Source organism: Microcebus murinus, chromosome 19 (genome assembly GCF_040939455.1).
Source record: "Microcebus murinus isolate Inina chromosome 19, M.murinus_Inina_mat1.0, whole genome shotgun sequence".
Taxonomy (NCBI): domain Eukaryota; kingdom Metazoa; phylum Chordata; class Mammalia; order Primates; family Cheirogaleidae; genus Microcebus; species Microcebus murinus.
In genome coordinates this window covers 48,172,385-48,197,923 of record NC_134122.1, presented here as the reverse complement: position 1 = coordinate 48,197,923, position 25,539 = coordinate 48,172,385, and the positions used below count along the sequence as shown (strand labels likewise).

General features: G+C 41.7%; 1 protein-coding gene across 3 annotated transcripts in view; it reads left to right on the top strand.

Annotated features, from left to right (window-relative positions):
* Positions 1 to 8,870: 8,870 nt before the first annotated feature.
* Positions 8,871 to 25,539, top strand: part of RGS7 (regulator of G protein signaling 7) — a 401,788-nt gene continuing 385,119 nt past the window's right edge. For all 3 annotated transcript variants that reach the window (XM_075995508.1, XM_012751216.3, XM_012751212.3), the window contains exons 1-2: positions 8,871 to 9,198; positions 10,260 to 10,385. In XM_075995508.1, coding sequence (XP_075851623.1) covers positions 10,308 to 10,385 — 78 coding nt within the window. In that variant the 5' untranslated portion in view covers positions 8,871 to 9,198; positions 10,260 to 10,307. The remainder of the gene's footprint in view (positions 9,199 to 10,259; positions 10,386 to 25,539) is intronic.

Here is a 25,539-nt window from a genome sequence, read left to right as displayed (position 1 = left end):
TTCCTCCCATTTCACTGAGTCACTCCCTCAGTGAATAGCTACTGTACCCTGCTCTGTGCCTGGCACTGGTCTAGGCACTGTGTATACACTAAGGGTGAACTAAGTAGTGAAAATAGGACAGAAATCTCTATGTTCATGGATCTTGCATCACAGAGGTAGAGTCAGAGCATAAATGAAGGATTTATGTCCTTGGCACATGGCATCCAGAATGTTCTAGACGCATCTGCACAGAGCAATTCTGTGACAGGCTTGCTTTCTACCACCTCCATTCATTTGGTGTATATTTCTCCACCACTGTATTTCTAGCAAAGCAGCTTGTCATTGCATTATCTGTTTGGGGTAGTTGCAGGCTCTTTTTGAACAATACTGAGTTTGCTTTCAACTACAAACAAAATCCCTGCGGAAAAACATTTCATTTGAACTGGTGCTCACTCATATCTTGTCCGTCTTGTATTTAATGTTAATTCAACTCTTTCCTATGTCTTAGTCTGTTCCAGCTGCTATAATAAAATACCATACACTGTGTGGGTTATAAACAGCAAACACTTATTTCTCACAGTTCTGGAGGCTGGAAAGTCCAAGATCAGTCAGTGTCTCGTGGCCCACTTCCTGGTTCAGGGATGGCCATCTTTTTGCTGTGATCTCATGTGATGGGAGGGTTGCCAGGGAGCTCTTCAGGGATTCTTTTGTAAGAGCAGCAATCCCATTCATGAGGGCTGCACCCTTATGGCCTAATCACCTCCAAAGGTCTCACCTCCTTACATTAATACCATCACTTTGGGAGTTAGGATTTCAACATATGAATTCTTGGGGGACACAAACAGTAAGACCATTGCACCCACCCAAGTATAAGGCTTACCATGTACACTTTCTGAATTTCATCTTTTTTGGCTCAGCCCATCTTTTCAGGCTTCCCAGGTGTCCTTGGGTCCCCATGCCATTATTCAGTGCATTAGCTATTCCTCATAGCTTTGTGCTATTTATAAATTTGATAGGTGGGTTATTTATTCTCTGACTTGAGTCACTGTGCCCAAGAGCAAATAGAACAAGGACATTCTGAGGGCAGAACTCTGAATCTTCCCCATGAACTCTCCTTTTCAGGTGTGTCCTAGTCAATTAATCAGTACTTTTTTTTGCTAGCCTCTTTCAGCATGTTCTGATTCCAGTGAACTGTTATTCAAGCCCCAATTTTACCACTATGTTTTCAAAGCCAATACCAAAGAACCTGTCAAATACCTTGCTGAAAAACATATACTGCTTTAATGTAGCCCTCAATGGACAGGTTAGAGACCATACTTAAAGAGGAAATGAGGCTAGTCTGGCATGATGTGTGGTTGGTGAACATTCATTGACCCAATTCTCACCATTTTTCTCTTTAAGTGTTCAAAACTCATCCACTTGTCGATTGTTAAAGCCCAAACTTTCCAGCATGTGTTGTAGGTTCTTCACAATCTGTCAACAAGTTATTGACCAGCTTCATTTCCATCAATATCTCTCCCTCTCTTTGAAACCAGCCATACTAAATTTTTGCAATATAGCAAACTTTAGCCTTTATTTACACTTCTGTAATTTGGCACGCATTAGTTATTTCGCCCTCCTGAAATGCTGCTGTGTTCTTCCTCCTCTTCATCCATCTAGACGATTCCTGATCAATTTCTAAAGATCCTATTAAAATGTCCCCTTTTTTGTGGAAAGTGTGCTTGACTCTTATCTCTGTGCTTTCGTAACACTTTGTAGGCAAATGCACTTCACACGCCTGCACTTCAGTGATTTGTATGTCTGTCTGTCCTACCAACCTCTGCCTTGGAGAAGGTCTGTTCGCTGTCAGAGACTGCCACATGCCTGGCATGGTGTAGGAGCTTAATAAACATTTGTTGAATTCCATTGCAGAATTTTCCTATGGGCGGGCTCTCCGTACAGATCCAGCTCATGTATTTATTTCATGCATTCGTTTCAGGCAAAGTGGCTCCATTTTGATCTTTTGCTCTTTTTTCCTCCACCATGGGAATTTCATTTCCAAATCCTCTCAGTGGCAATGGCTGGAACTGCTCTGACTGGTGAGAACCACCACTGAGTGCTCTTTTACTGTTTCTCCCCTTATCTTGGATTTCAGTTGCCTCTTGGAGAGTGAATGTAAGAAGCACCAGATTTGGGATCTGAAGACTGGGGGGTAAGTCCTGGCTCTAACTCCGCCTAGGTGTGTGACCTTGAGAAAGTAAACTCACTTCACCAAAGCCCAGATTCTTCATTTGCAATTTAAGTGTTATCTCTTCCGGTTTTTATTATTTTGTTATTCTAAGTATGTCTTTTATCATTTCTAATATGAAGACTGTCCTTGTTTTGGAAACCAATCGCGAGACGAGTTGCTCTGTGTTTTCCTGCCTTCAGGGGTTGTGATCTCCTCTCCACGGATCCCATCGTCCAGCTGCTGGAGCTGTGCTCCCATAATGCTGCCCCAGGAGTGGCCTGTTACTGTCACGCTCAGCCCTCCTGTGGGGACTCTGCCTCTCATCTCTCCTCTGTCATTCTGATCCAGTCACCAGGCTTGTCACCACGCTTTGGACACCACACACGACTTGTTGGATGGACTGTTTTCAATTATTGTAGCTACAGCTGCTCCCAAAGTCTGCCTGGCAGAAATGGTGGTTAATTTCTAGGCCACTGCTTCTATCGATATGGCCAGCACGACTGCTACTGGAATGTCTTTCCAAATGCTTCATTTGCCTTGGAATAAAATGAGTTTCACAGCAGAGCAAGACAAGGCAGATGACACAAATTTTGCTTTGGGAAACCGAAGCTTAGAATGGTCAAATCAATTGCCCAGCGTTACCTAGATTTTAAGCAGTGGAGTCAGGGCTAAAGCTCAAATGTTTTGATAGCTCCTTTAGTGGTATTCCACCATGTAGAAAGGGCAGGAACAAAGGCTCAACACTTTCTGCCTTCCTTCTCAAACACTATACCACATCTCATTCACAATATGTGCTCCGTTAATGACCTTTAAATATTGAGCAATTTTGGAAGTACTCTAAATCAGACTTTAAACATTTCAATAGGAAGAGAAGATTAAACTTATAATAAAGACTAATCTTAGTTTTTACTTCTTTTTTTTTCCCGCCAGCCCTATGACATTGGTATAGAAGTTCTAAGGGCTACAAAGTAGACAAAACTATGGCAAAATTGAAGAATAATTCATTAATGAGAATATTGTGCTGTAAATAATTGGGAGTTCACTACTAAAAAGAAAGCGTCTCTTAAAAACCTGTCATTTTAGGGTGAGATTTCTCAAGCCACTTTGCTTTTTTCATCCTGCTTATACCAATCTTCAATCAATTATCCCATAAAATGCCCATGTAGCGTTGGTTGCAAACAGCGTCATCCCTTTAACATGGTTCTCATCTTTGTGCTTGCCCCATGTTGCTTACAATTCTTTCACACAATAAAAGCCTCAAATTAATAAAGTGCTTCTCTTAGAAAATCAAAATGCTTTCTCCACATTGCCATTTAATTAATTCTCAAAGCTTTCCTCTGCAGAGTGGGGGTGTGGTGTGAAACGGAATTATTCTTTCCCTTTATGACACATAGGAAACAGGTTGCAAGGGAGATCATGTCTATCCACAGTGGAACTTGGTGCTAATTCAGTTCAGTTCAAGGTTGTTGACTGGGCTCTTACAGTCTGCCCAGTGTTTCAGACAAAATCAAGCTCATTAACTTATTTACTTAGTAATCAGCCCATGATTATTGGGTGCCCACTCTTTGTCAGATCCTGTCCTAGACACTGGGGATATAGCAGTGAACAGGAGAGGGAAAAAAATACCTACCCTCATGGAATTTAAATTTTTCTAGGGGGAGACAGACATCAAACATAGTCAATAGGTAAATTATACAGTAGATTAGAAGGAGATAAATGCTCAGTGTAAAGAGGAATGGGAGTGCAGGGAGGGTGCATAGATTTACATGAGATAGAGTAGATCTTAGTGAGAGGGTGCCTTAGTGAGAGAGTAATGAGTTGGAGAAAGAGAGGAGCAATACCAAAGGGAAGAGCATTCAAGGCGGATGAACAGCCAGTGCAAATGCCCTGAGGCAGCCACATGCTTGCAATGTTTAAAGAATCCAGGAGGGCAGTGTGGCTGGAACAGGATAAGAGGAAGAAAAGAGCACAAATTGAGGTCAGATGTGGCAACAGAGGGCTCATGTAAGGAGGCCATGTCAGCATTTTAAAGATGTCTTTCCCGTTGAGAGACATGGTGTACCTTGGAGGGTGTTAAGTAGAGGAGGAACTTGATCGCGCAAGCTACTGTGCTGAGAAGAGACAGGGGTGAGAAAGGGTGCGAGCAGAGAGCCAGGTAAGAGGCCATTGACTCCATCCAGGAGAGAGTCCATGGTGGCTCACAGCAGGGCGGGATTAGAGGAGATGCTGAGAGGAAACAGACCAGGGACACACATTTTACGCAGAGCCAATAGGATTTGCTGATTGCATTGATGTAAACTGTGAGAGAAAGAGAGGAATCTTACCTTCTGAACTAGACTGGGAACTCCTTGAGGACAAAAGGCACCTATTATATTTCTCTATGTTCTTTATAGAAACAGAAGCATGCTTCATGCACAATAAATAAATGAATAAGTACTTGTTGAATAAAAAAAGGAAGAAAAAAGCAAGTCTACATCAGTTGTTCACCATTTGGGCTTCCTGTACCCCTAGACATTTTCAAATATAGGCTCTATTTCCTGTATTTCAAAAAATAGAAAAAAATTGACTTTTTTTTTCAAGGTAAGACTGATAAAACCAAAAAACAAACCCCCAAACCTTTAAATGTCTTTGTTTGGGCTGGAATTGCATTATCTTGGCATGATAACAGGTCTTTTCTCTGCTATTCAGAAGTTCTACCTGGCACATAATTATATGTGCCACGTATATTATAATTTAATTTATTTGACAAAAATATCACAAAATATAAGGTATAGTCAAATAGCTTTTGGATGATGATGGTTGGAAATCTTATATTTACATGATTTTGAAAGAAACAGGAAGAAAACCCCACAATATACATTTTTTTTTTGCTTGTTTACAAAATATTGTCCCAATTACATATGAAGGAATCACACAAGAGAACATATTGAATCTTATCATGTGTTTTTGGAGATGATCTAGTCTAATTCCCTCAGTTTCTATTAGAAAAATGTGAGTCCTAGAAACGCTAAGGTGATAGGCATAATGTTGTTTCCAATATACAGTAACACAAATTATGAGTTGTCTAATGAGGCTTAGCAATAGCAGTAGAGAAAAATGGTGATATATGTTCTCGCTCGAATCTTCCTCCTTGGTATGTGTCTGGTAACAGTAATTAGCCATGAACAACCTTGAGTCATAACTGCCCAGACAGCAGGTGAGAATTAGGTGTGTGGAGGGATGACAGATGAGGGAGACAATAGAATGAGAGGCATCTTGGTGGAAGAACTGTAGATTTTTAAACTCATACTGTTGCTAGGAGGCATTTGTGCATAATTTTTTTACAGGGCTTTAGAGTCACACAGAGGCATATTTGAATCCAAGCTCTGATATTTAGAAGGTATATGACCACGGCCAAGTTTCCTAACTTGGACACTGGTTTTTTATATACTTTTATAGGGTAAATTTTGTCAGCTATTGTGAGACTATTTTTAACGTGTTTAAGGATAGCAGGGATTCGATACGTGGTAGTTTTAATACTAGTAATTTTCTCAGTGGGTTTCAGCATTTCTTGCTTTTGTGCTTTCATAGAAACCCTTTCACCCTCCATATCCACAGGTAGATATCCTGTCAGTCCTTGAAGAGCCCAGTTTGAATGTTAACCTCTTTCCTTTAGTCAGCTCACATAGCGTCTATCATTCAATTTTGCACTGACATGCAGCTATTTGTTTCAAGGTCTTATCTCCTTAAGTTGGATTTCTTTTGGAATAGTGAAAAGAATCTGGAAGACTTAGATCTGTTATGGAAGAAAGCCACAACGAGTATAATGGAATAAAGGATGTATTACAAGAATAAAAATTTACACTATTGTGGAGAAAGCTGTAAAGGTGATTTTCCACAAGAGGGGATTGACAGATCTGAGAAGAGTCACTGCTAGACCCTCTGAGGTCCTTGTGGGGGTGGGGGGGGCAAGTCAGAGTATACAGAGAAATCTGGGAAGTCAGGCATGTCCAGGTGTTGGGGGTGGGGCTTGAAGGTGAGCTGGAAGGAAATTCAATGGAAAACTGTGGCCTGTGCCTGGCTATTGCCTGTTTAAGTCCATGGTAAAGCCCTTGGGATAGGCGTGTGGCTACTGTTGGTCATCTGGGCTGGAAATTTGGAAGATCTGGGTGTGAAGTAGGGAAGTAGGGGCTGCCAGGACATGCTAGGACACTCCAAGACTCTGCATGGGTTACTACATCCAACTACAAAGACCTTCAGAGAGGAATAGGTGCTATTATACCCTGTTTCCCAAATCTTGCACGAGTTCCTCTTTTGGCCAACTGTACTCACATGCATACAGACAAAAGGAATGCCATTCCAGCTAATCAAGCTGACACAGCACAAACCACCGGAAGCATTATTGCCTATGTTGGTATCAGACACTTTACTCAGCCGAATTTCTGATCCTTTCCTTCCCTATTGGTGTATTGATGTAAAAGAGATTATAACTATTGTAACAATTATAACTAGCTCTGTATGGTTGTTAGTAGGGATTAAATAGATAATAATGTAAAAAATCCATTGCAAAATATAAAATAACTGATAAGATTGCTGTTATTAGATACGTCCATTAATTCAGTTCATGTATGTTTACTATGCATCTACTGTGGGCCAGTAACTATCCTATGCCTGGAATACATAGCAGTGAACTATGTAGACAATCTCTCCGTTAGCACAAAGATAATGAATGAGATATATATTAGATATGTAAAAATAAGCAGTTGACAAACTGAATTTCAGGGAATAGGTCCAGGTTAAAAGTGTATATTTGGGAGTGATTGTATTTAGGTAGCATTGAAAGGTATGAACCTGAATTAGCTCGCTTAAGGAGTGCGTGTAAACTGAAAGATGATGAGGCTCAAAGTCTGAGATCTGAGGCAGAATCTGGGGGTCAGTAAGATAAAGAAGAACAAGCAATGAGGCTGACAAAAAGCACCAGTGACACAGAAAGAGAAACAACAGACAGTGGTGTCCAGGTAGGTAGACGTAGAAAGTTTTTGAGAAAGTGAGAGGGATCAACTTTAACTTCTGCTGAAAAGTCAGCTCCTGTGATAATGGAGAACTGACCATTGGTTTAGCGACCCAGAGATCACTGCCAGAGTGGAATGGGCATAAGACAGAATGGGAAGAAGGGAAGTTTTTGGTGTGAAGGGAAGCACAAAAATAGGGTGGTAATAAGTGGAAAGTGTGTCAAGGGAGATTTTATATATACACATCTATATTTGTGTGTGTGTGTCCTGTTAGTTGCTGATGGGCATGGCCCATCAGTGCTTGTGTAGGGCTCTCTATCAGGATAGACCTTTACAGAGAGCTACAAGGGCCAAAGCCTGCTTCATTCAGGCACTTCCCTCTTAAGAGGAAAATGGTCAAACAATGCTCGGTTCTACTTCCAAACCCATTAACCCAAGTCATGTCACCTTCCCAGGAGTAGACTGAGCAAAACGGGGAGAAAGAGGTTCAAGGAGAAGAAGTCGGTTCCAGCTACAGCAAGGATGTTAAGGAAATATTCAGAGAAATTGAAAGCGAAGCGAATTTTTGCTGAAGAAGAGGGCACAATGCAAAGACCTGGGGACCTGGGGAAGAGCGGGAGGTGGGTCAGCCTAGGGCGTGTGGGGAGTAGTTTGAGACGATGATCTTTGTCCCGTAGTATTTGCAACAGGGTCTTGGTCGGATATATATTTGTTCCTTGAGAGAAACCCGACAGGGCCTGCGAGGGTGGGGGAAACGCATTGGTCCACAGAGCCCCCTCCTCGAGTAGCTGCCTGCGGCCGGATGAGTTGTATCTGCTTAGGCCCAGGGCTAGGGAGGGGCTTGGTGTCATTGTCGTCTACCTTCCGCCCTGTCCTCCACACCTGGCCCAGCGGAGGATGGAAAACCACTTCAAATATTTACAGCTTCCCAACACCGCCCCTGAAGGCCAGAGACACAAGTGGCAAAAGTGATTTTTCTCCTTCCCGTCGTTCTCACAGGAGACTCTGTGGCACCGACCTGAAGAATGGCCCGAGGGGTGCGCCCGCGGACGCTCTGTGCCAACTGCTGGCGGATGAGGCAGTGGGCGAGGGCAGAGTTCCTCGGGCACCGTCTGGAGGAGCCAGGCACTGGGGACGTTCCTCCAGTTCCCGAGACCCCGGGCTGGCAGCCTCCAAATCGTTTCCCATTTCTGCAACTTAGGAGGAAGCTGTGAAAGCCGCAGGCGAACGAGGCTGAGTGAGTCACTGGGTCCTGGCCACTCCTTTCAGTCCTAGGCTGTCTCAGGGTCTCTGCACTCCGTGCTTTAAGCGTACTGATGACCAGTCACCTGCTTCCCGGTAGTGTCAGCGCGGCCTTCGGGCACGTGAGGGCACCTGCTGGATGCACGGCCCCGCGCCTGCAGGGCCGTCGGTCCTCCCCCACCGGCGCCGAAGCGTCCCTCCCTCCCGCCCCCTCGGGGCCCCGGCTCCGTGCTGTCAGGCCCGGGCGGCGCGTCCCCCGGGCGGGCGGGCGGGCGGAGTGCGGGAGCGGTGCGGGCCGCGCGGGCAGGGCCGCGGCCTCCCGGGGGCGAGAGGGCGGGCGCGGAGGCCCGGGCGGCCCGCGCGGAGCGGCGGCGGCCCAGCCGAGCCCGAGCGAGCCGGCACCTTCGGACGGCCCTGCCCCACGTGACCGTCCCCTCCTCCCCGCTGCCAGTCGCGCGCACGGGCCGGGCGTCTCGCCTCCCGCGCGCGCTCGGCTGGTCCAGGTCCCCGGGAGGAGCGGCGGAGGCGGAGGGACGAGCGGCGAGGCGGCCCCGGGGAGCGGGCGCGAGCGGCGGCTGCGGAGCCGCCTGTGCACGGGCGGGCGGCGGCGAGGGTGGCGGTCGCCTGCGCGGGAGAGCCGGGCGGCGCGGGATCCGCATCCGCCGCGAGTGTGATGAGGCTGCCCTGCCTCGCTGCTCCGCTCGCCGCCAGCTGACAGCGCCCGCGCCCAGCGCGCCCGGGAGGGGAGCCGCCGGGGCCGTGACCTTGGCGGAGGAGGTAAATAGGGGCGGCGGGCGGGGAGGAGGCAGCGCCGCCCGGAGCCCGCCCGGCCCGGCCCGCGCCCGCCCTCGCCCTCGCCGTGCGCCGCGGGAGCGCCCGCGGGCGCAGGGCGGCCGCCCGGGGACCCCGCGCCGGGGCCGGGCTGCGGGCTCCGAGCGCCCCGCGCCGTCCCCGGCGCCGAAACTGCTGCCCGGAGCCGGCGGCGGCCGCGGCGGGGCACTGGCCCGCCTGCCATTTGCTGCCGCCGCGAGCGCCGGGCGAGGGGCGCCGGGCTCTCCGGGTCTCGCCTCCCTGCCTGGTGGCTTTGAGGCTTCTGCAGTTGGGGTTTCACCCCTGGCGACCTGGGTCATTGCCTGGGGGCGCGACCTCCCAGCCGTTCTTGTTGCCGGGACTTGTTCTGGCGCCTCCGTGCAAGGCTGGGCAGGGTTACCTCTCGACTTCCCGAGTGGAGTGGGGTGACAGGAGAGGAGCCTGGCAGCGCAGGCAGGTGAAAGTAGGGAACATGACTCCGGCTCTGCGTGGGAGACCGGGGGGAACGAGGAGCAAACACATGTGCTGGAGAATGACGCTGGGAATGGGCCTCCCGGACGCGCCTGCATGAGGGAAACCAGACAGACACCCGGGAGAAAGTGTGCTGCCCACCCCCCTCCGGGTGTCGCCTTTCCGCCCCTTTGGGAAAACATCATCAAGTGGAGGGGCAAGTATTGGGAGAAAAAGAGAACTCTGTACTGTGAGAATGGCACCCATGGGCTCTTAGGGTGAGCGTCAGGCACTTTTTAACACGAGTACCCAGAGCATGCAGTCAGTTCAAACCACAGACAAATGGCTCTGTCTACCTGGAAGACTGTAATTTCTAAATTTCCCTGGAGGCATTGTAGGTGGAAATTCATTTTTTTAAATCCATGTCCTGGGTCACTTCCTCCAGCCAGCCCTAGCTTGTATGTAGGCACACTCCGTGTTGGGTGCATGATGTGAGTGAGGAAGAAGAATCGCGGCAGTTTTAGCCCCTGTTCAGCACGACCACTAGGTCTCACTGAAGTCTCTCTCAACCTTTGCAGGGCAGACTGATAATTCCTGTATCCGAGAGTGGACCAACTTTGGGTGACATGGCCCAGGGGAATAATTATGGGCAGACCAGCAACGGGGTGGCAGATGAATCACCCAACATGCTGGTGTACAGAAAGGTAAGAATTTCTTCACTTTCTTGGAAAAAAGGGAAACTTATGGCTTTCTCGATTTTTTTTTCCACCTAAATCAGAGTATATGTCAACTTTGTGGCCTTGTGGATTCCCCAAATCGCTGATGTTTGCATGCCGTACTTGAAGATGATCTGACGTTCTCAAGTGACACATATGTGTAGAAACACAGTGAAGTAAATGAGGCCTCACACTTTCCCTGCTGGTTTTAAATAGATTAATCTGTCATGAGCAATCACAGCAAGTTTGGGCATTCCAGATATTTTGTTTGTTATACGCATGATTTAATAGCATCCATAATAATTTTAGAAGCCTTTTTCTTATACTTCTTCTAAACATTTAGGTTATAATAATTACATAAGTGTATCACATTTTAGAAATAAAAATAGACCACTTTGCAGTTCCGTGACAAGAGTGAATGTGTCTGTGTGAATGCATGTGGTTTCATGATTTTACTCCTAACTAAACAATGGTAGTTTTTTTGTCTTAGCCTAAATTATTTTTTTTTACTTTGCTTTATTTTTATTATTTTGCTTATGGCTATTTATATTCTAGTGTCATGCTCATTAAATAACTCTCTATATTCCAGTAGATATATATTTTTTTGTGGCCATAAACAGATCTGATAGCTTTATGCATTTAGTAGAACTGCTATCAACAACAAACTTGTAGACATTGAGCCACCATAATAAAGATGCATTTGAATATTGCATGTGCTTTAGAGTGGTTGCTTAGGTAACTTCACTCTGGCCATAATCAACAATCTGACTTAAATTAAGGATGCAGTATTCTTTATTTAACTTATGCACCAGTCGTTTCTGTTGCATTTTATGGCTGATTTTTTTTTAGCATATTACCAAGAGTGCTTATTGGGCAAGATTTCTTTAGTAAAATGCTAACAATGGTAAAAGGAAATCATACCTTGAAATTTAAAAAAATGTGAAAGATTTTGATTATAGCGAGCCCATTGAAGAGTCCAGGATGAGTTTGCATATGTTTTTTTTTTTTTTATTTTCGGTAAGAGGATCAGAACTGATTATGAATAAAGATGAAAGGCTATGTGCTACCTTGACCTCACTAAATCAAAACTTTTCGTCTATGTAGCCCAGAATCATTAAAAGGTAGTGATGACTGTGTGTTTGAGGGAATATTGTTACTGCTTTAAGGAGAAGATCCTGGTACAATGCTAGCTGTTTTGGTCTCTAGCCTTGCAGGCAGTACTGTAGTGTGTACCTGTGACTGTAGCTATATGTGTCTAGGATAACATAGTGTGATGAAAAAGAAAAACTGGGCATTAGTTGTCTATTTTAGTCTTAGAGCATTCTCACTGCATAAATCGGGAAAATAATCCACTTGAGCTTAGATTATTACTATTGTATGCCTACGCTGATTGAAATAACTGCATATTTGCCTATTCTATTTAGAGTTGATTTTGAGAAAAAACATTTTGGGTGGCAGCTAGGTGATTTTAAATGAGTCACGATATTTTCTATTGTTTGGTATGACTGAATTTTGTAATATACGAGATGTAAGAATTTTGAATTCCGTTTTATGGGTGTGTATAATGTGTAGAGTTGGACTTTTGGATGGAAAATTATGGTAGTATTTTTTTGTTGGGCCAAACAACTGTATTATTTCTGTTTCCCTAAGAAAGATTAAGGGCTGAATAGATCAGACACCTAACTGTTATCTTGATTAGAAATAAACATAATGTGACAGCAACCAGTGTGTCTCATTTAATTATCATGAGAACAAATAAAATAAGAAGATAGTAGTTTTAGAAATAGTTATTTTATTATTTATTATATCTGAGTCTCATATTGCTAGTTTTTAATTTACTCTATACATTGTTGTATAGCAACAAATTGCTAGTAATTCTACTTTTAAGTTAACAAACTATGATGACTTCAGGAAGAGAATGTAATACATTTTTTTAAGCATTATTTTGTTGGTTAAGCTTGGAACTTCTGTGCTGCTCAGTTTGCCATCCTTTTTTTTGGCTCTTTGTGTTTAGGGTTAATGACATATATAATTTATTTTTCAGAAAAAGATTTCCCTGATCAATCATTGTTGGAAAAAAGTAACTTCTTTCAGTAAATTTTACTCATAATCCTTGACTATGGATTGCCTGACTTTTCTTTTATTCTTTGAACATATTATTTTTTTACTTTACTTTTGATATAAATAATAATGTATAAATCAATGCCAGGTAGCTTACAAAGAAACACAGTGTCCTTGGTTATCAAATGCTGGTTATCAAGTCGAGTGGTCTATGTCTTTGTACAGGCATGCAACATGACATCATGGATTTCATATGACCTTTGTATGTCTATTTCTTGTATCTTATATGGGTTTTCCACTTAATATCTTCTTAGTAGTGGTCAAATTTTAATGTGAAGAAGAGCAAAGTAATTGGAGAGGGATATACGTTGAATACATGTGTTCAAATATTTCAACTGCTCCACCTGCATACAAGAATAAGCACTGTATTATAATGCTTATCAATCGGGAATTCAATTGAAGGCCTAGAAAAGCAGTTCAGTTCCAATAGAACCTTGCTCAATAAGAGTGGAGGGAAATGGTAGAGGAATTCCCATGATATTGACTCATGTCCATTTTCCACCTCTACTTCTCCATTGCAGCACAGTTCTTGAAACTGAGTTCTAAATTAGCAACATTCACAATGTCATCACCATTTCCCCCACTCTCCTACCCACGACACCTCGTTTCCTTACTGCTCAAGATTCTGATAATTTACACACACGATGTGTATGTGCTGTTTCCACTTTATCTTCATAGGCTAAAATGACACTCAGCGACATTCCTGGGAGGGCTAGGAAACAGTGAGTGGTTACCCAAGTGGAATACACAGAAAAGCTGGGGTGTGTGAATTTCCTTTTGGTCTGATGCGTCTCTCCACCTTGATTATCCTCACACAAATTATGTAAGTCCCTCCAAATCACGGAAAAATTCCAGGGATCTTTTTTTCATGGAGAAGTCTATAGTGATTTATGGAAAAAATGCACGGTGGATAAAACTCTGATCCTTCAGGCAGAGTGGATGCCATCCTAGTGTAGGCCACAGGTGACAGTAATGTTGCCTCATAGGCAGGGTGGGTGACTGCAAGTCAGTCTTGTATGGTTGGCAGTAGCTTTTTGGCTTAATATGAACAGTCGCTATTTGATGTCAGAGATATGTTTTAAAAATATGTGGCCAGGCCCAGTGGCTTGCGCCTGTAATCCTAGCACTCTGGGACGCTGAGGTGGGCGGATTGCTCAAGGTCAGGAGATTGAAACCAGCCTGAGCAAGAGCAAGACCCTGTCTCTACTAAAAATAGAAAGAAATTAATTGGCCAACTAAAAATATATAGAAAAAATTAGCCAGGCATGGTGGTGCATGCCTGTAGTCCGAGCTACTCGGGAAGCTGAGGCAGTAGGATCGCTTGAGCCCAGGAGTTGGAGGTTGCTGTGAGCTAGGCTGACGCCACGGCACTCTAGCCAGGGCAACAGAGTGAGACTCTGACTCAAAAATAAAAATAAAAATACATATGGACAAAGTATTTGCCTTACTAATTCTTCAATTTATAATGCTGCCTTTTCATAAGCAGGTGATTAAACTAGAGTGGTTATGTTGTTTGATGTATCTCATTTCAAAACACACACAATTATGAGGTTTGCCTACATTTATTCTTGGGACTTGTTAGGCTCCCTTCAGACAGGCCCAAACTAGATTGGAACTAGAAGTCATGAACCTCCTTGAGAAGAGATGTGATTAGCTCCAAGAAGCCTTGCATCCAGACCAGCTTCTTGAAGAATCTGTAGCAGTGATGAGTCAGAACTCAGTGTTGTTTTGGGTAGATGGACCTTAAACACTACTTTCAGTTTTGGTCTGTTTTGGATGAAACCCATTTCTGTGCACCTGTGGCTGAAAAGGACTACCAGGCTAGAACCCAGAGCACAGGGAGACAATCCAAATCTGGTGTCTGGCCAGCACGCTGCCCACCAGACAGTATATATCACTTTTTGTCCAGAGGCTGACATTCATGCATTTGGAAAACAAAATTACTAGGGCACTTTGGGGCCAGGGTTTCAAATTGGCTGGAATGCTGGCCTCTCACTAGCAAGAATGCTCAAAAACATGTCCAATAATTTCCGATATCACTGCAGCAGCCCTTTATGCTCCAGCTGTCAGAAAAGAAAATGAAAATGTTTTCCTCATTTGGTGTCTTACTAGAATGTACAGGTTTTTGGAAATAGCAAACTTACTAATGCACCATGCCTCTTCCCTCACCTCCCTCTCTTCACTTTCCCCTTCTCCCATTCTTGCCTTCATCCCACTCTCTGCCCTCCTCTCCTCTCTCTTTATTTTCTATAGTTTCTTGCCTTCCATTTGTTTCTTTTTTTTTTTTCCTTTTCAAAGCAGAAAAGATAAAAATTTCACTAGGATGCTGATTCATTTTAGTTGTAAAAGAAAACACAATGTCTTCTGGAGAAGAGAATGGATACCAGCCTTGTTGGAGAACCTGTGAAGCACAGGCACTTGGATAAATCTTTTAAACATGGTATCGTGTTGTGGTAGTGATACAAGGTTAGTATTATTGGCTTAGGACTGTTTCATTCTGGAATGGCAACATGGGGGCACTGGCGTTTCTTCCATGAAGGCACAGTGGGAGCTGACACCCCACTAGGAAGGTCACTTATGTTGATTGGCTTAGCCCAAATGTTGTCTTTGAACACTACCTCTGAAGTCGGTCTGTTCTGTTTGAGGAGACATTCCTACAAGAAAGTGGAGTGGCTTGATGTGCTCTTCAGAGGAGACTGAGCCACAGACATTACTAGTGTCTTAGTGGTGAGGTAGCCGACATTTTCTACATTAACTCGGGGCATTTGGCTCTGCAGAATTGCCAATCTGGTCAACCTTGAGGGTGTCAACCCCCATAGTAAAAATTAATTTTTTATTTTTTGAGACAAGGTCTTGCTATGTTGCTCAGGTTGTTCTTGACCTCCTGGGCTCAAGTGCTCCTCCTCCCACCTCAGCCTCCCAAGTAGCTGGGACTACAGGCGCGCACCACTGTGCCCAGGTTATCTTTGACATTTTTGAACCTGAGTTATCTTAATCTGTCTGGGTTTACTGCGTGTTAGTAGAGAATATTTACAGGTGGCAACAAGACAAAGGCCCATTAGAAAAGGAAAGAATGTGTATAAATAGATCATCCCAAAAGGCATGGGCCTTTTAAGCCCTCAGATTTTTAAATTAGGGGCTCAGATGGCAGATAGGCACTGAGAGAAATGTCTCACCATGTCTGAAAAATTCTAAAATGGAGTGTCTCCTCGAAATCAGATTATTTGAAAGAACCTTTCTGCACCAAGGGATGTTGTCTACTATAAATGTTCAGGTCTGTTTTTCTTTCAGTGACAAAAATGCTAACATGAGCCCTGAGATAGGATAGAACCATCATCGATTCCATGATGATATTTCTCGATAAGAAGTAGGTAGAAGCATTATATGAGTAATAATTTAATGATGAATTTTGGATAATAATTAACTTGAGTTCTGAGCAGGAAAACCTTCCAGGGCTGAGCTCGTTCCTCACCAGTCATTGCCTGTCAGTGCTATTTGTGGGATTAAGATAAGGATTTGTGGCCTGAATTTTATTTCTTTCATTTCCCACCTCCAATCTCTCTGAATCTAATTGATCAGAGGAAACTGCAGATGTACAAAAGAGAAGCTCTCTAGGGATTTTATTACCTTCTAATAGCCTTTGTGGTTCTGCTGAGAGATGGAAAACAGGGTATTTTTAGGCAGTGTGGGTGACAGAATGTGATCACTGCAGGGACTACAGAAATATTTTGGGTTTGGACAGTTTGGTGACTTAATAAATGTTAAGTCTCCTTGAAAACAGGTTTGTGGAAAATAAGCAACACAAACAAGTGACCCCACTTCACAACAGTGATGAGCAGGCATTTGAATGTCAGGGTTACGGAGACTTCTATTCTACAAAATATCAACCTCATTGTAAAATAATTGTAAATGATGGAGTGGGTGCCCAGTTCCTTAGGAAACAGAGGCCCTGCTTCTCTCTTCTTCTTGCTCACAGCAATATAAAGACTTAACTTGCCTTTTTTAAAAATTTCCCTTTGTCTTGTGTCTAACTCAATCAGCCAAGGTCTCAGGACATTGGAACTCTAATAGACAACCATGACCTCGATTTTAGCTTCATTGAAGTTGCCACCTGGTCTGGACCAGAAAATATTTTGGCTGAGGGGCCTATCCAGTAAGATAAATTGTTATTCTGTCTTCTGAAAAAACACACAGGAAAACAGCAGCTTTGTGAGGTCAGCTGGGTTCTCCAGAAAAAGTCTAGGAGCCTTCTTATTTTTGGTCCTTTCTGGTGATTAGCAAGTAAAAACTTTCCTAGGGAGAGAATGGGCTGAAATGGAAGAAGCATGTGCACTAGAATTGAGTAGTCTTGGATTTAAAATCTCAGCTCTGCTACTGTTTAGTTGAGTGCCTGTGGGTTAATGACATAACTGCTTTCACATCAGGTTCTTTATTTATAAAATGATGAAAAAAATGTTTTCTTCATTAGGGCTGTTTAATGACAAAAATGAGATAGCCTTGGGAAAGTGCCTCGCATAGAACCTAGTATGTATTAGGTCTAGGATAAATGCCTGCTGTTATAACTAATATTATTATTATCTTATTACTGTTTAATAAAAATTATTAAACACCTTGTATGTGCCAGGTGGGGTACAATATGCTGTTACATTTTTTTGTTAAAGGAAAAAAGTGAACATTTTTACCACCTCCAGTTATATTTTTCTGGTAAAGAGGCGGATTCTGTAGGATACTTTGGTCATACCATTTTTATGACACAATGCCCTGTCTTTTATTGTTTAGCCCCATATAGCTGGCTGCTTCTACTTGTTAATAAGCTGTTCGAAGTCTTGTCATGTATATCTTTGAAGCGTGCACAGTTCCTTGGATATTATGTAAACTACATGAAGCCTTAGAATCCAGGAATTTCCGAGGTGAAAAAGAACTCAGAATATATCTACTTTTTTATTTTGCAGGTTGTAAAATCAGAGAAGTAACACAATTTGTCTAAAGGCACAAAGGCTTGAACTCGGGTCTTTATTGCTTTGTCTTCCTATGATTTCTCTCTCTCTCTCTCTCTCTTTAAACGCAGTAACTCTCTGTGTTTGTAATTCAGCGTCAGTGAGTAGTCAGCGTGCTGGCTGTTCCACGGACATCCATGGCTTTTACACCAGGATGTCTAATCACCCACTGTAAATAGATTAACTACCCTTTTCCCAGACCTGTAGGAAACCCTAGGAATGATGAGGCTGGGATCTTAGTCTGACCTATCCTGGTACTGATTTTGTTCTTTTTTGATCCTGGTTGGAAGTTCTGGGCTGATAAAGACCCAGGATTTGGTGCTCTGTGGAAGTGCTATCCAATAGGACTTTCCTTTGTGATGGAGATGTCCTGTATATGCACTGTCCAATTCAGTAGCCACTAGCCACATGAGGGAATTGAATACTTGAAGTGTGGAGAGCATCAGTGAGGACCTGAATTGTAAATTGTGTTTAATTTTATATTTATTTATTTGGAGACAGGGTCTTGCTTTATTGCCCAGGCTGAAGTGCATTGGCGTGATCATAGCTCACTGCAATCTGGAACTCCTAGCCCCAAGCGATCTTCCCACCTCGGCCTCCCAAAGTGCTGGGATTATAGACATGAGCCACCATACCCAGCCAAATTGTATTTAATTTTAATTAATTCAAATTTAAATTTAAATAGTCCATGTGGCTAGCAGTATTAGATTGGACAGCACAGTGATATGGAATAAAGGACTTTGGAAAAATAGCATCAAATCCAAGAGAAGAAATAAAAGAATATGCTATACTTAGCTCAACATTTGCATACAGTGCTTAAAACAAAGTAGGGCTCAGCAGAAGATTTTTTAAAAAGAATATAACAAAAGTTTTAAAGGAAGACCATGGCCTGATAAGGGAATGGTAGATATCATGATAAATGACGTCAAGTATTTACTCACTTTATGACTTTTTTTTTTTCTGAGACTTTCTGTGGTCTGAGTGGGTAGCCCTCCTAAGGTTAGATGACAGAGGCTGTCTTTCAGTAAGACAAAAAAAGCCTGTGCATAGCATGAATATACCATGCAGGGAGCCTATAGGGCCTCAGGTGATTTGCTGATGTGGAAAGTATTCCAACTAACCCTTATCGTGTAGCATCCCCAAGATGCATCAGCGCCCTTCCAATTTCTGACAAGAATGAGGGGAAACCAGAAGGTTCTGGGTGAAAGAGATTTAAAGTAGTCGGAATCTTTTTTGAGAATTTAAAATTGGGGTATAATGGGATCTATTTCATTTGTTTATAAGCACCATTCTCTCCTTTATGTCTTGGAACTTTTAAAGGAAGGAGACAGTGCATGCAGAGATAGTAGTGGTGGACAGTCAGAAGACTGCAAGTCAATAGGGCTACATGTGAATTCCGGCGTTACCCCTGACTAGCTGTGTGAGCTTAGGCAAGTGTCTTAACTTCTTTTAGTGTCCGTGCAAGAACAGACTTTGCAAAGAGCTTCCTGACAAGTCTTCCCCTGCTTGCTGGGCGTCCCCATGGCCATGGGTCATTCAGAAGCCCAATTGACATGATTTCCCCTGTTTGCTCATTGCTGGAAGATGTCAAGAACAATACAAATCTGCAAGACCTTTATTGGCCCCAGAGAGTTCTCAAGGTCAGCCAAACTGGTTCAGTAGAAATGTTTTCTCTAGTACAGAAATCTGTGGAAATTTTTCACCCTTAATCATTGAGATGATGTATTTCAAAGGATTTAAAAAAAAATAGAGTACTGTATAGACAGAACACATTAATACCAATATTACTATTAACACATAATTCATATTACTACTAATATTTCTCTCTCGGAACTTGTCTAGATGCATTTCCTCTGGAAATCAATGTCCTTTGTCACTTGTTCTAAATTTTACACTTAGTACTTTGTTTTTAGATTTTTGGTTTATTGTTAATTATTGAGTGCTTACTTACCATGTGCCAGGTCTTTTACATATATGACCTGTTTTCCTTAAAATAATGTGTTTCAGGGCCTAGAACAATGGCACACAAATATTGGTTGCATAAATGTATGAATGAATAATGAAATGAATGAATGCCTGGCCCAAAGACTCTACTCTTACTTCTTCACTGTGTTGCTGTCCAGATAAATTAATGGACAGGACACTCGGAATGCAATTCCATTCATTACACATGCACGCAGCCTTGGCTATGTATCGAGTGGCTGTGCATGTGGTAGGCACCGAGGATGGATTTATGGGCAACTAGACACAGTCTGAGCCATCATGGAGCTCATTTTATAGTGGCAAAGACAGATGTCAATCATCTCATCATGGAGTGATTAATGCCACGAGAGAGGAAGAAACTGCATGATATGAAAAGTATTTTATTTTGGTCATCTGGTTTCTAAAATAAAAAATATATATATTATGTTGATTGCTATCTTCTGATTATGATTTTGGATGCCTAGTGCGGTGCCCAAGGTCTGACTGCCTCTGGCACTTAGTAAATGCTTAGTAAATGAACTAAATTGAGCTAAGCTCATGTTGAAAATCCTCAGGGCTTTCCTAAAACAAATGAGGCAAAGGTGTTGATCATGTGTCTTAGAAAACCAAAGATCTCTTTCTGTACGCTGCCAACCAAGCTTCCCTAATTCTGGCAGTTGAGGATTGATGAGAATGGCTAAATTAGCTAGCAAGAAAGGATAAAAACTAATTCTGTAATTAGTAATGTAGTTGTAGTGTAATATACTTGTTAAACTTAAGGATTTGCACGCAGACTGCCTAGGTTAAAATGTGCCTAATATAAGTCAATTTACTTTACCTTTTTGAGTCTCAGTCTCCTCATCTATAAAATGGGGGTGTGAATAATAGGTTACTATTAGGATTACATAAATAGTACATGTAAAGTTTGTATAAGTAGGAACCCTTCCATATATATTAATTATTAATTATAAGTGCCCACAAAAAAAGGACCTGGATTTCCCTACAAATGGAAGCATCTAAGGCATTTACAAAGCATTTTCCTTTTAAAAGTTTCTTAATCATATTTTAGAATTTGCTGCTCTTCATTGGCTCTTGATATTTTGTTTAACACTGTTTTATATGGTACAGCTACAATAAGAAGTACTTAAAATTTTTCAGTATTGCACAGTTCAAACAAATACAAGAGTAGAGAAAATAATACAAAGGACCTTCATGTCCCCATCACACAGTGTCAACAATTATTAACCACAGGTAAACCTTGTTTCATTTATACTTGTCCACCTCGGCTATCCCTCAGTTGATTATTTTGGAGCAAATCCCAGAAAATATATCATTTAAGATATAAATTCTTTAGTATGCGTATGAGATATGAGGTACTTTTAAAGAAGATGAAGGTAAATAAAATGGTAATTAGTATTTGTCGTAGATGTCTAAAATGACATAAGTAAGCTCTATGAGCTTGTATAATTTTTTTACATGTATACAAGTACATCTATTCTTTATTTTTCCTCTTCTTATTGTGGTAAAATATACATGACATAAAATTTACCATTTTAACCATTTTTAAGTGTACAGTTCAGTGGCATTAAGTACATTCACATTGCTGTGCGATCATCATCACCCTCCATCTCCAGAACTTTTTTCATCTTCCCAAACTGAAACTTTTTGTATCCATTAAACAATAACTCCTCATTCTCCCTGCCCCCAGCCCCTGGCAACCACCATTCTACTTTCTCTGTCTCTGAAATAAACTACTCTGGGTACCTCATGTAAGCAGAAACATACAGTATTTGTCCTTTTGTGACTGGCTTATGTCACTAGTATAATGTCCTCACGGTTCATCCATGTTGTAACATGTGCCAGAATTTCCTTCTTTTTAAATGCTGAATAATGTTCCTATGTACATATGTACTACATTTTGTTTATCCGTTCATTTACCAGTGGGCACTTGGATTACTTTTGCCTTTAGCTATTATAAATTATACTGCAGTGAACATGGGTGTATAAACATCTGTTCAGATTTCTGCTTTCAGTTCTTTTGGTGCACACCCAAAACTGGAATTGCTGGATTATATGGTAATTGTATTTTGAATTTTTTGAGGAACTGCCAAACCATTTTCTGTAGTGGGCGCACAACTTTACATTTCCACCAGCAGAACACGAGTGTTCTGATTTCTCCATGTCCTCACCAACACTGGTTATTTTGTTTCTTTGGTAATAGTTGTCCTAATGAAAGCGGTATTCCATTGGGGTCTTGATTTGCATTCCCTTAATGATTGAGCATCTTTTAAATTTTGTATTGGCAATTTTAATTGTTTTTTGGAGAGTCGATGAGCTTTTAAAGGCAGAGGTTGGATTGTCCTTAGTCGGGAGTTTGGGCTTACAATCACTTAGATTTCTTTCTAACCAAAATACTGTTATTTTTGTTTGTATTTATTAGCTACCTTTTTAATAATGTGGAGGTCTTTAAAGACTTTGTAAACTTTTAAATTGCTTTACATTTACTTATTAGCTCAGTATCCACTGGGGAACTATGAACTCTCAGCTCCATAAGTTAATTTGTAATTTTATTAGCAATTGAAATAATTTCATGGGGGTTTCCCTCCTTCCTGCAGCACTCTTGTTGACCTTATCAGTTGACTGATGTTATTCTCATTTCCTTAGATCACCTTTATTACTACTGGATACTGAAATAACATTTGTTGAATCTCTTGGTGAGGGGATAAGGATTTTACGTGCTGGAGTGCTGACGGGCCTGATATTTTCTTATTCCTCCCTCTATGATGAGATTGTTGTGATGTTCACTATTTCCCACAGGACTGTTATTTCTAGCTGACTAATATCAAGGCGGTATAAAAGTTAACAGTACCTATCTATACCAGACTGTGTGGATTTGAATCCAGGCCCTGCCACTAAACTAACGGTATGATTTGGTCAAGTTACTAAACCTCTTCAAGGTTCACTTTCCTTATCTGAACATTGGAGTAGTAATAGCACCTGCCATATAGAGTTGCTATGGTGATTAAATGAGCAAAGACTTAGCACAGTGCCTGGCATACAGTAACACAATGCTAGCCGTTGTTATTGGGTTTGTCTATTTCCCCTTCTTTCTCTCTCCCTCCCTCCCTCCCCCCTCCCTTCCTTCCTTCCTCCCTTCCTTCCTTTTCTCTTCTTCCTCCTCCTTCTCCTCCTCCTCCACTTCCTCCTCTTTCTTTTTCACCATTTTCCATCCTAATAGTTTAAAGAAGCAGCAGCATATAAAACTCCATATAATTTTTACACTGAACATTTTAGCTTTAGTAAATATCTGGCAAATTATGTTTTTCGGTTTATAAGCTATTTTTACATATACTCTCATTATATATGAGAACCTGTGGACTTGTTGTTAATTACTTTTACTTTACAGACAGATGTCATGGAGGTTAAGTGACTTGTCCATAACTCATCTAATGAGTTGAAGGTGTGGGACTCAGATTGGTTCCAGATAATAATGGACAAGTCACTTTCTCTCTCTGAGCCTCAGTGAGAAGCGGGCATAATAGTGCCTGCTTCTAATCAGTTTTTTAAATTTTTTTTTAATTATCTTATATTATGTGGGTACAAATATTGTTAGGGTTACATATCTTGCCCCTGTCCCCCCTCCCCACCCTGCTATGCCAGAGCTTCAAGCATGTCCAGCCTCCAGGTGGTGTGCACTGCACCCACCATGTAAGTGCGTACCCTTCCCCTCCGCCCCCTTCCACCTGTTCACCTTCCAGTAACAGATTTTTTTTTGTAGACATTTTGGTTACAGTGTGTATCTTTGCCTCTCCCTAAAAAGGGATAGAGGTAATCCCTTCCCCCTAAAATGCTCGCCACATCCTTAAGATGTGGGTCTCTTCTAATCAGTTTTAACCAATGATGTCGTAAGGATCAGATCTGATGCCCTAAGAAATCAACTCTGGAGCTACCATTTAATGACTGTGTGGCGTGGGTGGAATGTCTCCACGAGGTTTTGTGTTTTAATATGTAAAATCTGGGGCATATAAAAATAGGGCTGCAACATACTTGGTGTCCACCTAATGGTGGCTACATTCAAATCAAGTTTTTCCTACTAAATAATTGCCTAGATGGAGCACCCCGTGCAGAGACCCTCACGCAGTCCCATCCCTGCGAAGAGGGTTGCTCTCTAGCTCCCTGCCAAAGCCTCCTCTTTCCCTTCTGCTCTCTTCCTTCTCTGTATATGACGCCGGGCATCGATGTTCTCATTACTGCTTCCATCTCTCTCTCCCTTACTCTCTTGCTTCTCCCATTTTCCTTTAAATTCATCCTCTCCTTCTCTGATTCACTATCTAGTGTTTCATTTTGCTTCTAGTTTCCGTACTTTTATCTTCCTCCCATTTGTATTTTTCTCTTGTCTTTTCCTTATTCTTACCTTTCTATCTTTAGCTTTTAGGGTGTCAGAATAAAACCTCAATAATTGTCCCTTTGGGGTGATGGTAGTGATAAAGTTTAATTAATACAAACAGTAAGGTAATATAGCACATTGATAAACAAATTCAGTTTTATTTGTTTTGAATCTATGAAATAACTGCTTTTGGGGGTGTTGGGATGGAATAGGCAACCCACAGCTCTTAAAACTCTTATAAATGATTTAAGGAATATCACAGACTTTCTCACAATCATTTAATTCTTCCCTTTTTTTGGCTTTGTTTGGTCTCCCTATCCTTTTATTCCTGAGGCATTTAAATTTGGATGGTATTAGTGACTATAGAGTGTTCCCTCTATTCTCAAAGTAAGAAGAGAGACGTATTTGATTACAACTAGCAAAATGACTATTCATTTAAATTAGTGTAGAGAGATCATTTCAAATGGCTCTCTCCTTTCATCTTAAATCCTGGTCTTATGCAGTAATTTATTTTTGTCAAACTATTTAATTAACTTGATGTAGCTTAGTATTAAGTCTTAGTATAGATGATTTGGGATGGGAATTTAAATCGCTTCAATCAAAAGCAGTTATCTGTTGGCAATGGGTTCTAACTCTCCTCATTAACTAGCATTGGCCTTAACACTCGTGTGATAGCCTTACTCTGAAAGTTTGTTAGATACTAATTAATTTGCTTGCTCTGTATTGATTTGTTTGACTCAAAGCTCATTGTCACTTTATAAAACTGTAGTAAATCTCTCTATCCTTAATATTTCTTTTCCTCTTCTTTTGTAGTAGCACTCCCCATTCTTCCAGGGACATGGACACTAGAATAAACATTACATTTCCCAGCTTCTCAAGGAGCTAGGCATGGCCATATGATATATTTTGGCCAGTGAGGTGTGAACAGCTGGGATATAATATCCGCAAAGTGCCCTTAAAGAAAGGGGATGTATTTTTTTTTTTTCTTTTATTATTCCTGCTGGCTGGAGAGCAATCATCTTGGCCAGGAGGTAGAAGCTGAGAGGTGATGATAGTAGAACAATAAAAGAGGATGAACCTGGGTCCCTGATGATTACAGAGTTACCATACTGGCCTGCCCTGCCCACATAAACTGTTAAGTTAGAGAAAAAAGTAACGTCTGTCCTTCTTCAAGCTGTTGTAATTTGGGTTCTATGTTCCCTTGCAACTAAATGGAAATCTAACCAATTCAACAACTCTATCCAATGCCTTTTATTTTTAATCTGTAAGATAGAAATAAGACTCAAGCTTCATTTGGAATATAAGTTTCTTGTTTGATTTTAAGAACAATCTACTTAGTCTCCAGGAGTAAGTCTAGTTTCTTTTAAACAACTTAATTGAGAGACTCTGACTTTGATTAATTATGCATATGGTTCAGTTTAATTTAGCAAGCATTTTTTGAATAATTATTATGTGCAAGACAATTTGCTAGAAGTGGCTTGGGTAAAGATTCAGTGAAGATGTTAATACGTTCTTTGTCAGAGCACTGTACAATCCCAAGGTTGGAGAACCTACAGGTTCAAGTACTTTCACATATATATATATACACACACACACATACATACACACATGATACACATACATATACTGGGAGTATATATGCAAGTTTATATACATAGAAATATATATATATATA